This window comes from Rattus norvegicus, chromosome 19 (assembly GCF_021556685.1).
Source record: "Rattus norvegicus strain SHRSP/BbbUtx chromosome 19, alternate assembly SHRSP_T2T, whole genome shotgun sequence".
NCBI classification, from domain to species: Eukaryota; Metazoa; Chordata; class Mammalia; order Rodentia; family Muridae; genus Rattus; species Rattus norvegicus.
Window position 1 is genome coordinate 25,963,095 of NC_141552.1, and position 14,360 is coordinate 25,977,454.

A 14,360-nucleotide genomic window follows, 5' to 3' on the forward strand; every position below is an offset into this window, starting at 1 on the left:
GGCACTTCTGGGGCATTTGTCATTTCAGTAGGGGGAATTAATAAGTCTGTTGACCATGTCCTCCCCCTACATGACTTTTTAATGCAAAGTTATTGGACTAGAATAACAGTGTAGAATATCTGAGTATCCCTGATCAATCAAGTCATTGTGGATGCTGAATTGATGATCTGACTTCTGAAACCAGAGGGGTGAGGGTCCTGAAACCGGGTTGTAGCCTGCGTACCTGATAATAATCCTGGAGAAGGCATCTCTCTGGTACTTGTAAGCCTGTGTGGGCGGGCATAGGGAACACCTGGCTGCTTACATCTCTTGGTCTCTATATAGTAGTGGGGGAACTGTGATCCACTTAGGATGCCTCTTACACATAGACCAAACTCCTTGCAGTGACACTGGCTTCCAAGCATGTTCTCCTGTTTGGACCTCACTGTGGTCTGTGTATGCTCTATGCATTCGCCCCATGCGGGTTCACTTGTGTTCTTCTACCTACAGAGGCCTGCAGACAGACGTCATCCCCTGAAAATGTCCTAAACAAGGTGCAGGCCAACGAGGGAGAGGAGAGGCTGAATAGAGAACTGGAGCTAACTACCAAGGAGAGAAATGAGCTGACAGATCGCCTCCTTTATGTGACAGGTGGATCCATGAGCAAGAGGTATGCATTGCTCCAACCAAACGACCTTGTTCTAAACCTCATCTCCCATAGAGAGGAGATTCAGAACCTGACCCTTACTGAGGAGTGAGTTTGAAAATAGACTCTCTGATTCCGCCTGTTGAAAATCTGAACTTGCGATCTGAGTGAAGATTTCAGGGATAAAGTCACTGGAGCATGAGTTCCCAGTGTACAATTGGAAAGCCCTTGACAGGTGGTAGCTTTGCAAGGTTCTAGGTGCTGTGAGTTTGTGGAGAGTGTTTGTACTTGCTAGGAAGGTGACTGAATGCTATCATCTCATGGCAGCACCCTTAGGTGACAGGTCCCACATTGTTCATATCAATGCTTAACTAGAAGTTCTGAGGCTCTGGCCTGGTCCTTCTTGTCTGTGGGCCTTACACTCTGAGACAGTAATGGTGCATACATTTCTACTGATTCTCATTGTGCTCTTTCCATATTTGTCTCTCTTTCTCATTCTCTGAGTCTGTTTACTTTTCTTTTCTTGTGGGTGTGTCCCAGCTTGTGTGTCTGTGTGTGCACAGGTCTGCATGCATATGCACAACTTTTATATGTTTCTCTATCCCTCCCCCCTTGGAATTTAGGGGTCTGTTTTTTGACCTCAGGATTTACCCGTATAATAGTTTCATGGAGGTGTAAGTGCTTTATTTTGGAAGCCCCACTTTCAACAGCACAGTTCTTTGCCTGTGTGGTCACATTTGTCTATACATTTGTATGCCTTGGGCAGATTATAAGTTTGTGGCAATATCTGGTCTCATCTCCAGAACTATGTGTACTGTCTGCCTCTAGAATATTAGTTAATCGGCTTGTAGCATTCCACTTGTCAAAACAGGAAAAATGAAATCAGAGGTTTCTGAATGTGCATGCGTGTGTGTGTGTGTGTGCGTGTGTGTGTGTGTGTGTGTGTGTGTGTGTGTGTGTGTGGTTGGATAAGCTCTGTGGCCAAGGCTCTTGACAGCATAACAGGTTTGAATGCAGATCCAGCCCTCCTGATTGAAAAAAGTGAGCCAGGGAACCCTTTATCTGGGTGCTTAGCATCTGTTGTCCTGGGCACACAATTCCAAGTTTCTGAAGCTGAAGAAGATCCAAATATGTAGAATTCAGAAAGTGTCCTTCGAGGGCTGGGGTAGTAAAGGACACAGCCTGAGTTCATATAATCCTAAACCCCGATGTTCATTGGGTTCTATCTTCCTGGGGCCAGCCCCTACTTCAGGCCAAATCCATTTTATGAAAACTTGAAGATAAAGGAGAAAGAGGTCATGTCATTACTGCACAACTTAGACACAAAGAACATTGAACATCGTGAGAAATTTCAGGAGCTCAAGAAGGAGATTAACTTCTATCGGTAAGTACTGGTCAGAAGGCCCCATCACTTGTGGAATATCCATTGCTGCCTCTCTTTGTTCTGGACCGGAGTGTCTGCAGCTCTGGGCCCATCTCTTCTGCTGTTTAAATATCACTGTGCCGTGGGTCTTTTGGACTCACTTTCAGTTCCATAAGAGACTGTGACTTCTCAGCACAGTGTCTATGCATCTTTAGAAGGCTCTGGATAGAACTACACTGATTCAGGCATCAGAGTGTTATTAGGCCAACCTGCGGCTCTGGGGTCATACCAGGTTTAACAAAGCTCAATGTGTGGACCACATGGTTTGCATGACCTCCCTTGGTTCTACTGTCCTCTTGTGGTTATTTGCCGCCTACTAATTGATGTTGCCCCGATGCATTGGGCTCTCATGGGTAGTTGTAGATCCCTTGTTCTTTTGGACAGACATGGACTCTTATTAGTGCTTGGGTCACAGAAACAATTTATTTTTCCCTGGATTGGCCGTTTGCTGTTTGTGCAGCAGCCATACATGTATGGAGATGTATTCTATGAAGTCTTTATGGGTATCTGGGTCCTGGTGGAGTTTGTGGGATTTGGCAGTTGGAATGGGAGGAAGAGGCTTCAGGATCTTACTATGCAGAGTGTGTTTCCAGCAACCTGCACAGCCGGCTCCTGATGGACCAGGCATGTATGAAGAAGAAGTTGGTCACATTGAAGCAGGAGAGCAAGGAGTTACAGCGATATTTGTTTGAGTTGAACCCGAATAATGAAGACGAACAGGAGAATACCAGCAACCTCCAGACCCAGCAAAATGTGGTAGGAACAAGCAGCTGAGTCAGATTAACAATGTCTGATACCATTTGCCTATTGGATACAACTTTGTTTCCCCTATCATCTTTCTAATCTCCCCACACCCAGTCAGTCACCCACCTCATGTGATAGAGTTATTCATTGCTCTGTCTATGCACAAGTATTCTGGGATGTTAACCACTCTTCAGAAACTGAATTATGGGCAATTATACTTCTCTGCCCTTTTTGAAACTGCAGTCCAGAAATGGTGACAGAGGAATAACATATCACATGACTGCATCTCCCTATCACAGATTGGATGCTATGAAGAGTTTTGAACGAGTTCTTGGTCGTGTGACAAAGGTCATGCAGGGGTCATGTGATGGTTGGAAGCACCTTGTAGGGATAAGAACCAAGTGCAAATGGCAAATGAGTCCTGGTCATTGGCTTTGCTCTGGGTATCATGTGGCCTTCTCCTTTCTTCCTGCACCCCAATTAGGTCTCTCCCCATTTCCCCATTCTTGGTTTGCACTGGTAGAGTCTGAGGAGCAGCTTGTTCTCCCACAGTACTGTGAGGGTTGCTGGTGATGTTCCCCAGCCTGCATAGATATCAGCAATGATTTCAGTGAAAAGATCAGTGCTGTCTGTCCAATGCAGCTGAGGGGACAGAAGGCAGCAACTTGACAGCTGGTATGGGTGTCCCCACCAAATCCGTGTCTTAATAGCTGCCTTCTCCTCCCAGGTCTCAGGAACTGCAGGAGACATGGCATAGGATGGATCCCAGGAAGACAGCCCCCTGAGGAATGAGTTTCTCTCTCAGGAGTTCCCTGTGACGACAATCCTCACAGTCAAATACTTTTTTTGGGTGAATATTCTTCTTCTCAGATAATTTCCTCAATGTTTAGAGACCCTACATTTATGTATCCGTATGCCAGCCTGTCTGGTTGAGGTCTTTCTCCTTTCTCATACCGACAACACCATTTGAGAGACATCTGAGGGGACTGCTTGATGTCTTGTCCTAGAGGAGAAACAGCACTACAACTGTGTTTCTAAATGTTCATTAAGAAAATGCTGTTAAGAAATGTTTTTGGTTATGATTTTCATTGAAGTTTTCTTTTTGTTATTTCATAGTTATATATTCTTGTTACTGTTTTTCATTTTTATACCATTTTAGTTGTTCATTTTATGCCTGTTTTTTGTAAATTGTATTCCTTATGAATAAAAATTGATTTGTAACTCTTGACTCTTAAGACCTTCTTATTTAAGGGTCCTTTCCACTCCTGTAGACTTAGAACTGACAGCTGGGTATGGATCTTTGCATGGTCCAGGCAGCATGGGTAAATAGGGAATTCAAAGCCACCAAGGGGTACACATGGTGATAGTGTCTTTTGTGTGGATAATGTGACTTTTTTTATGGACACACACTTTATGATGTAATCACTGACATACTGTATCCATGCTGTCATGTGTTCTGCTCATCCTAGTCTATATCAGTCTACAACACACATTCCTTATTGACTGTGTGCACCAGATATTGAGTAACACACACTCATGCCTGTAGAGCTGCAGAAAAAATGACAACTCTCACAAAGGAATATAGAATAATCCTAATGGAGAACCATGTGCCTCAGTTTTTCTTACAATACAGCATTAGTATTAAACCACAAAGATAATGACCATCAACGTCATTTTGGGAAATAGGTTTTTATAGGTGCTGTTTCACTTGATCATTCATATGCTGTGTTTTTTATTGTTGCTGATTATATTTATTTTTATCATTTAACTCAATGGATCTTTTTTTTTCAAATGTATGTCTGGGCCACTCCTGAGTGCATTTCCCTCATGATCCAAAAGAGGGAATAGCATTCCCCATTGTAGATGATTGTTAGGGACCATGTGGTTCTTCTGAGAGAGCAGCAGATGCTCTAACCTGTGAGCCATCACCACAGCTCCTGTAGGTAGCTTTTGTCCTTCCAGGGCATGTGCTATACTAGATGGACGCCATCATCTCCCATTAAGTAGAGAGATCTCAGGAGATGTGTATGTACAGGTGGTTGAGCGGTGCCTGCTCAATGTGGTAGCCTGCTAGGCATCCACACCGGGCTCTGGTGCCTCCACTGCTCATTGTGCATTCAGGATCATCCTCCAGCATCACTCAGTTTCAATTCCAAACAGATCTTTCACTTACTATCGATGATTATATACATTAAGCACATCTGATAAAATACTGAAGAGACTAGCCTCCTTCTACAGGCCAACTTGGCATAATGAATTCTTTTGATAGAAAGCAAGATAATTATCTTAATCTATGCAGGTCAGGGAGGACCTCAAGAGCATCCATATTGAATGCAGACTGCAGCTGGGAACACATGTTTCTTTTCAGAGCACGTCTGTGCAAGCCCAGAGCTTAGGTGGGATAGTTCATGTTTCACCTTTTACATGGAAATCTGTGATTGTATTGAGAAAGTATATTTTCCACGTGACTCATTTCCAATTTATGGAATTAAACTGACTTACTGTGAGTGGAGGTGACTCAGAGAGATAAAGTGAAGAAGAATAATCCAGTATGTCTGCAAACAGATGCTGTCTCATTAGGGCTTTTCAATGCTCAGCAGCTGGAGAAGCAAGGGAGAGGCATTGGTGACTCTCAAGCTTAGGTCCTCTAGTCATTATAAGCTGAGCATGACACAAAAAGGGTCATAGGTATCACACTAGAATGTGGTAACTAGATTTAACCAACCTATCACATTAATGCTGTGTTTGGTGGTATTTTTTGCCCTCTTAGGACCTGGAAGAGACTTGGGGTTTTCTAATTCGACTCATAATTTATTATCCTTCCCAACACTATGTGCTTTGTTCTGTAAATGCTAACAGCGGCATCCAATACCTAGGATATTTTCTACTGACATGTGTGACGTGAGACAAAACAGTCCCTGTCATCCGTCACCTGAATAAACTTCCTTAGAGGACAGTGTAGTTGGAGGGTCCTTCTTTCCTCTCCAAGATCGAGAAACATTTCCAGTCTTCAGACAAGTGTGTCAGCCATTGTCCAGTGACTGTCCTGAGATGTCCACATTGTCAGCTGAGTGAGGGCAGGGCAGGGGATTGGGACAGAGTCCATGAGATGTCAGTAGGCAACAGGCCAGCTGGGGCTAGTGTGGGTACAGAGCTTCTAGTGTGGGTGTGAGAGGAGGAAATTAGGAATGGTCAGATTCTGATGCAGCATATAGGCGGGAAGGAGCTTAGACCATCTCAGTGCCATATAGGGACATTTAGACCCTGATGGGCAGTGTGGGGATGGTAGGGTCCCATATAGTGCTCTCTGCAGGTGTCAGGAGAGCATACAGTGGCTCTGTCAGACTTATGACAATCAGGCAGGCACTGGGTGCAAGTGAGAATCATGGGACAAGCCCTGGGTGCAGCCTGGTTTGGGGACATTCCCAGGTGCCCCATGGACTGCAAATTAAAGGCAAAGGACACAGGGAAGCCAGCAATTCCCATGCACATGACATAAATACCTGTAGATCTTTCTAGAATTTCCATAGACTATCTGTCACTAGTCCTCATTATAGAAGGCACCAACATTCTGCCCTCTACTTCAACTTGATGAGACAGCTATTCTAACTCCAGCAGGAAGGCCTCAGGGAAGACAGTAAGAACTCGCAGGTGACCCCTTTTACTATTGAAACAGGGTCTTCCTATGGAGCCCAGAGTGGCTGTAGGATACTAATGCTCCTGCCTCACAGTGACTAGAATTCCAATCCACCCTCAAGAGCAGTTGATTCATCACTAGATCAGACTAAGGACATGTGAGGCCCCAGGGTGCTAGGATTACCAGGGTCCTAGTAAGTTTCTCCAGCCTAAATTACAACCTGAGTCGGTGCTGCTATTTGGGACAACGCCTGATGCCCAGTGACATCACACCTTGGAACTCTTTGTCAAACATAAGCTGTTACGGGAATGAAGTACCCACACAATAAAAACTGGTCTGGATAGTCCTAGGTCAAGAATCCCCTGTTGAAAATGCCTTGGACCGCAAAATTTTAAATTCTATATCCTTCTGGCTTTTAGAAGATTTATAAATACAAAAAAAGAAAGATGGGCATAGTAATTTAAGCCTATCATCCCAGTCATGGGAAAATGAGTCAGGGTGATGGAAGACTGTAAGTTCCAGGGCAACCTGTGTTTCAAGAAAAAAAAAAAAGGCATGGTGAAGATTCCACTCAAGTAGAAAACAAAAGGGTTTCACATGGGCCCTGCCATCCACTGGTCAGCACTCTCATCACCACAGCCACAGGCAGACACTGGGGAACATTTCCCACTGTCTCTCTTTGGGATGCAATCCACCCCATGATTCTATGTGAGGAATCCCCCAAAGGTTGCATCATGTGAGGGACCTAGAAAGTTCCAGGATTGGGAGAATTTAGGAGTTTATAATTAGGGATGATCTACAGCTGTGGCAAAGCCTTTTCCCAGCACATGGCAGCCCTAGGTTTGTCCCCAACAGTAAAAATAAAATCCCCCAAAATAATTCAAACAAAATGTCGTGAAGCCTGAGCCCTGACCAGTCTCCTCAAAAGTGTGCAGGAACCTGGGTCCACATTTAGGACCCAGCACGACCTCTGTGACCCGTGAGAAGGGATCTAATATGGGAATTAGTACAGTATGACTTATCCTTGTGGATACCTTTAGTGACAATAACCACCTGACCCCTGAAAACCCATCTACCTGGGGGACTCAGCATCATGTCACCCAAAAAGTCCAGATCCTAGGGCCAGCATGGGCAGGTGGTGAAGAAAGTTTGTCTCTCGTGAACATCAGTTGCTGCTCCTGACCTGACTCTATCCTCAGGAGACAATGTCACCCCAGAAAGTGTGGGTGTCAACGGCTCTTCCCAGGCCAAGCCTGGGATACTGCTTAAGTTCCACAATGCACAGCAGTGCTCACTCTAGAGCTAAATGTTCTACAGCTGAAAGGGGTGGGTGCTCTGCTGGCCATGCCCCTCCCCTGCAGTGTTTAGTGCACTCAGAGTGGTGCTTCAGATGTGAGGGACTTCTTGAGGCTACTCCCATGGAGAATGGCAGATTCATCAGAACGGGGTACAGGGTGAGTTCAGAGCACAGCTGGGAGGAATTTAGGGATGCCAAGCCATGACTAAGACCAGATCCTGGGCTGACAGGCACTTGAGCTGGAGAACTGGCATCCAAAGTGTGACTGCCTGAATTCCTCTTAGACCAAAAGCCCTGGATCTGAGCTACTTTGGTGCGTGCTCCTAAGTGGGGTCCCAGACACAGCTCAGAATTGGGGCTGTGCATGGACTTTGGTGCTGGCAGCAGGTGGCTTAGCCATAAAGTGCCGAGCTTTCCCATCTGTGCCCACTCAAATTCCTCTGTTTCATTTTAGGTGTGTTTGGTATAGTTTTGAGACAGGGTATCTTGTAGCAGCCCAACTCGCTTTGAGCAACACTGTAACATAAAAATAACCTTGAATTCAAGATCCTCCGACCCCTCTGTCCCAAGTCCTGGAATTAAGACCTCCAGCTGTGACCATTTTACTGCAGCATAGGATCCATCTGTATTAGAGTGAGCTTTGGAAATACTGGAGCTCCGACTGTTCCTTAGAATTCAGGTTTCCTTAATTCTTAGCAGGAGTTTTGTGATGATGCTGATGAGAGAGTCAGGAGTTACACTGGGAGAGGTAACAGTCCTGGCAGCCCTGAGTGCGCAGTGAAAGTCAAGACAGAAGCCTGCTGATTAGCACCTGAGTGAAAGTGGGAGGATTCAGAGTTCAAGAACAGACTCAGTTACATTCCTAAGACCATATTGCAACATTTTTGTTTCATTTTTGGCTTGTTTTCTTTGAGACAAGGTGTTAATTTATAGCCCTGGCTGTCCTGGAACTCACAATGCCTCTACCTCCCAACGGATGGAATTAAAGGCAGGTGCCAACATGCACTGCCACTAATTAATTTTTAATTAAACATGCTGGCACAATCCAGTAATCCCAGTGCTTAAGAGGCCGAGGCAGGCAGATATCTGGCTTCCTGACAAGTCTGATCTACAGAGAGCCTGTCAGAATAGCCAGGGCCAAACAGAGAAACCCTGTCTCAAAAAACAAACAACAAAATGAATTTGTTTTAAAGAAGAGAGGAACGATTTAACAGAGAATTAGAGGCCAAGATCCAAATGATATTGGGTAGTACAGAGCCTAGCTTCTGAGATGAAACTGGACACCATGGGGTTAGGGTGGGGATTCTCATCTTGGACTGGGAGACAGAGGGTGACTTCAGGCATGGAAGGCTCAGTCAGTCATTAGTCAGGATTCTCAATCAAGAGGGTGTTGTAAGATCCAAAATGTGTGAGCAGTGTTCTGCATGAGACTAGAAGGTCCCACGAACCAATACAAAATAGCCAATAAAGAGTAATCACAAGCATACGTCTGGAGGTCCATGGAGAGGTTAATGTCCACCTTAGTGTGGATTCTTCAGAGCACAGGTGGAGAGAAATAGAAGAGCTGATGATGGCTGAGGCAGGAGAGGAGTTCAGGTGTGAATTTGAGCCAGTAAAGGAGCTTGTAGGTCGGGCAGAGCAATGAGAGGTCTAACAGCATAGCTGTTGAGATCCTTCAGATTAATTTGTCTTAAGAGCCTCATGCCATAGCCAAGGACAGGAGTAGATCTGACTATTGGGTGGGTGGGCTCACATAGCCCAACAGGTTTGGCCTTGCATCTGTGGGATTCCAAGTCTCTCCCTTTAGACACAGCCATGGAGAAGGTGTAGCAGTGAAGGTGGAGATGGCTTTGCAATGCTTGGCTTATGGTGTTGAGTACTTCATGCTCCACAGAGCTAGGAAATGTCCTAGAAGCCAGGGAGGCTGAGCATGAGGAAGACAGGTCTCCAGGAGAGAGAAATGATAACCAAAGTCACTAAGAACTTCCTGAATCTCAGTGTCTTTTAACCATATATTTTATATACTTATTTTTATGGGCCTGAGTGTTTCACCTAATAAATGCTTGTGCACCATGTGGTATGTGTGGTGCCCGTGAAGTCCAGACTGATTCCCTAGAATTGCAATTACAGGCTAATAGGAGCCACCATGTGGACACTGGGAACTGAACCTGGGTCTTCTGCTCTTAGCCACTAAACCAACCATCTCTTCAGCACCCCCCCCAATTGTATTGTCATTAAGATTTACCCATTTAGCCTTCAGTATTTGAATTAATACAGATGTGACAAGAATTATAGTTAACATGATGGTTCAGGCATAGACAGGGAGGCATCTCATTGTATACAAAATATGAATCCTTCCTTCCTTCCTTCCTTTCTTTCTTTCACTTCTTTCTTTCTTTCTTTCTTTCTTTCTTTCTTTCTTTCTTTCTGTCTGTCTGTCTGTCTGTCTTTCTGTCTGTCTTTCTTTCCTTCTGTCTTTCTTTCTTTCTGTCTTTCTGTCTGTCTTTCTTTCTTTCTGTCTTTCTTTCTTTCTTTTTGTTTTACTCTTGGAGACAGTGTTGTTTTTTGTGTAGCTGACCTGGAATTAGCTCTGTAGAGGAAGCTGGCCTAGAATTCAGAAATCTGTCTGCCTCTGCCTCCCAAGTGTTAGGATCAAAGGCATGTGCCACCACCACCACACATCCTTCTGTTTAAAGGAAAAATGTAGTCTTACAGGGCAGCATGAGTTTAGCCCCGGTATAGACATTTTCCTAGGCCTCAGGAGCTCTAGAGTTCATGAAGGATTTGCTGCCTTCCCCTTTAGCCTGGCTAACTATGAGAGCTCCACACACATGGGTGTTTGCTTCATTAGAGTCTGGAGGATGAGGTTCACAGGCTGATGTAACTGTGTAGAGCAAAGGATGCCTGGTGAAGGTCAAGTGGGTAAAATGCTGAAATGCTGAGAGAAGAGGCCTATGGTTGGCGCCTCCTACACCTGAGACTTCCAACCCAGAAAAGCAGGGGGTAGAGAGTGAGGATGCACAGTGCACACATGTCAGGAGAAGGCCATGTTCCTGAAGCCTCCATGAGTGGTGAGCAGGCTCTGGGGCACCATGAGGGACATCAGGAGCTCCTGCACTTTGTAGAATTACAGGGTTCCATGTTGTCTCATATGCCCATGATTTGCCCCCTACTGCAGGGAGAAGCCAACACTAGAAGCCTCCAGCTCCCAGCAATGCTTTTGCCATGTAGCTTTATCCAGAAGAGCTTGGAAGTCCCTGGACATGGAGTCTCAGGTGGTTGTGAGCCACCTGACCCGGGTGCTGGAGACTGAACTCAAGTCTTCTGCAAGAGCAGCAAAGACCCGTGCGCTGCCTGGCCCAGCCTGGGCTGTGAAAATGGTGTTTATTTTCATGCTGAACAAACCCAACAACAGTTTAGGTCCCTAGAAGCCACATAAACCTGGATACAGTAGTGTCTGTCATCCAGCCCTTCCCACAGGGAGATAGGAGCCTAAAGTGGACAGTCTCTAGGATTAGGGGGAAGGGCTAGCCTAGCATACACAGCCATGGACGAGAGGTAGAAGGTGAGGACCTGTGTTCAGGTTGTCCCTGACCTTTACACAGGCACACACACACCTGTACTCACAGAAACGCCATACAGACATACGTGAAAAAGGAAATAAAAACAAACAACATTGAAAATACAATATACTGGGGCTGGAGGGATGGCTCAGTGGTTAAGACCACTGACTGCTCTTCCAGAGGATCTGAGTTCAATCCCCAGCAACCACACTGTGTCTTATAACCATTTCTAATCTCATCTTCTACCCTCTACTGTTGTGTCTGAAAGCAGGGACAGTGTACTCACTCATATGGACAAAATAAATAGTTTTTTAAAATCCTTTTCTTAAAAAAAAAAAACTCTTCTGTGACACATGATCATTGTGTGATTCCAAATGTCGCTAAGTCAGTAAAGTCCTATTGCTACATGGTCACCAGTTGTGTCAGCCTTGGTAGTAGAATGGCACAGTTGAAAAGTTGCTGGTCACAGTGACCAGGCAGCCTAGAAAGCTCACCATGAGCAGAGAAGGCTGTGCTGTGTCCTAGTCCTCTACCCCACACTGCCCCTCATCCTACGAACAGAGCAAAAAGAACAGATGAGGAATGTTCCAGGATTCTTTCCTCTTTGATTGCCTTACTAAACTAGCCCTGTGCTACATGTAACCTTGTCACATCCTCTGTCCCATCCCTAAGCCCTCATAACTGTCAGATAAGACAGGGATCTTGCTTTGGGGGGAAGCTCTGGTCCCTCTCTGTCCTAAGAGGCCCTGAGCCATTGCTGAAAGAGAATCTTCTGAGGATTGAGGGACGTCCATAGCCAGTGCTCTGACTTCCAGGAAGGTTTGAGGAAGGTGGTCCTCTTCCTGTGGTGCCTCTAGTAGGAACAGCCCACACTTGGGCCCAGCTCCCACTGTCAGAAAAAGGCGGGTGGCTCTGGTCTTTGCACAGCTCTCCAGCTGAATGAACAGTGCATCTCTCCTCTCTCTTTTTCAGGAAGTCTCCAGTCACTGGTGCAGGTGCTGTTCCCAAGACAAAGGAAAGGAAAGTGCTAAGTGAGGGTTCCTGGGATCCTTTAAAACATTGTATGCATTGTCTTCATTAATGTTTCTGTTTAATTTTTTATCCCATGTGTATTGATCTCCTTGTAGGGGTGTGCATGCCAAAGCATGAGTGTTGAAGGTGGAGGAAAAGCCATGGGAGTCACTTTATCCTACCGTGCGGGGTCCCAGGCTCTGAACTGGGTCATTGAGCTTCTTTACAAAGAGCTTTCATGCTGAATTTCTTGCTGGCTCTGATTTCAGGGAGAGCATCTCATAGAGCCCAGACTGGCCAGTAAACTACTGATCATCCTGCCTCAAGTATTGCCATCTAGTTCATGAAAGGGTTGAGTTATTGACACAAGGAACTGGGCATGGGCAGAGGTGCATGACTGAGGCTATCTCTGCTCAGTGGCATGCCTTTGGGGACTGATAGTTTTAATCACTGAGGTGTCATTTGAGTGCAGTTCTCTTCTGGCGAGATGGAGTCTCTTTTGCCAGGGCATCAGGCTGTCCAGGCAGGACTTGAAGGTGGAGGTCTGGAGCCCAGGCCTGCATTCCTCTTCAGAAGCTGCAGTCCCCACTCTGGACAGTGCTATAGCACAGGGTCACATATCCAGTTCTACCCTGAGACCTGCTGAGTCACATGCAGTTTGTGCTGAGAAGCAAACTGGGGTCTCCTGCAAGGGCAGGGAGTGCCTCTCAACCACTTACTCATGCTTTCCTTAATTATACACTCGAAGTGGGGCGGGCATGACACATGTGGGGGTCAAACACAAATCAGGGGAGTTTTTTTCTCTTTTTGTATCAGAGAGGGCCTAAGGATCAAACTCAAGCCCTCAGGATTGACAGTGATGCCTGGACCTGGTGTGTTCAGGGTACGGGATGAGGGTTTAGTCCTAGAGATGGAGCCCAGGACCTCACATACGCTAGGCAAGTGCCTAATCACTGAGCTACATCCCCAGCAGATGTTGGTTGCAAGAGAACTTGGGCCCTCACAATGCCAAAGGAGCACTCTATCACTTAGTGGCCCCAGCCTGGTAGTCTTGTTTGTAACCTCTGTTGTGTTTGCATGCTGCCTGAGCTTATTAATATAGCCACATTCTCAGGGTGACAAAAACTTCATGGAGACTCCCACTGTCAGATACCTGAAGACAGGTTTCAAAGAGAACAGGTAACCAGTGCAGAAGTCTCACAGTGTTCATGTGAAGTACATGGAATATAAGTCCTAGATGACAGAATGCTCAGAACACTGGTGTCCCCACTGTTGGAAATAACCAGGACCACAGATCCCAGTCTTTCATCACACCTGAAGACCCCTAGCTGGCATGGTGGCATATACTTCTCATCCCAGCACTTGGGAGGCTTAGTCAGGAGAATCTCCTGAGAACAGGAGTAGGAGAACAGCCTGGCCAACCCATCAGGTGTTACCTGCAGGTCTAGTTCCAGACATAATCCTAGCATACAGTCATCCCCGGCCATGCAGGGAAAGCATCATGGCACACCAGGAAGCCAGTGAGGCCCATGTTGCTTGACTGGGCAGCTACTTGTTAGCCATAAGGACTAGGGCTCAGAGTGCCCAGAGGCTGTGAGACTGAGGGTTTCAAGGACCCAGCAGCAGGCCAGATGGTCTCAGCCTGGACTCGATACTGAAGAAGGAAGGAGCCCTGAGTCCTGGGCCAAAGCTGTTAGTAGCCCCATGACCTGGGCTGCTGGTGGCTGCTGGGGTCAGGAGCAGTGTCTTGGTGGGTCCTGCTGTGGTGAGAGAGAGCAGCAGAACTTCTGGAGGACAGAGAGGGAGCAAAATAGAACAGGAATCCAGTGTAGAGATCTTAGAGTGTTTTTGTGAAGCAGAGCTAGGAAGTGGGTTGCAGGGGCAGAGGAGCAGCAGGCTGTGCCTGTAGAGATGAGTCAGCCCAAGGGAGGAGTTGTCAGAGCCCAGCAGCATGAGGTGGGAGAGTATCTCAGGGGAGGGGCTCCTGTCCTTCCAGGACAGTCTCCATCAGAGACTGAAGGGCTGGGCCTGAGAGGCGAGGGGAATTAGGGATGAGGGAG

The 14,360-nt window shown here is 46.3% G+C and overlaps 1 protein-coding gene across 2 annotated transcripts in view; it reads left to right on the forward strand.

Annotated features, from left to right (window-relative positions):
• The window catches only part of LOC134483206 (disks large homolog 5-like), a 36,784-nt gene extending 32,764 nt beyond the window's left edge, over positions 1-4,020 (forward strand). For both annotated transcript variants that reach the window (XM_087596420.1, XM_087596419.1), the window contains exons 2-5: positions 490-649; positions 1,866-2,009; positions 2,642-2,804; positions 3,520-4,020. In XM_087596420.1, the coding sequence (XP_087452546.1) occupies positions 639-649; positions 1,866-2,009; positions 2,642-2,804; positions 3,520-3,549 (348 nt within the window). In that variant the 5' untranslated portion in view covers positions 490-638 and the 3' untranslated portion in view covers positions 3,550-4,020. The remainder of the gene's footprint in view (positions 1-489; positions 650-1,865; positions 2,010-2,641; positions 2,805-3,519) is intronic.
• The last annotated feature ends 10,340 nt before the right edge of the window (positions 4,021-14,360 follow it).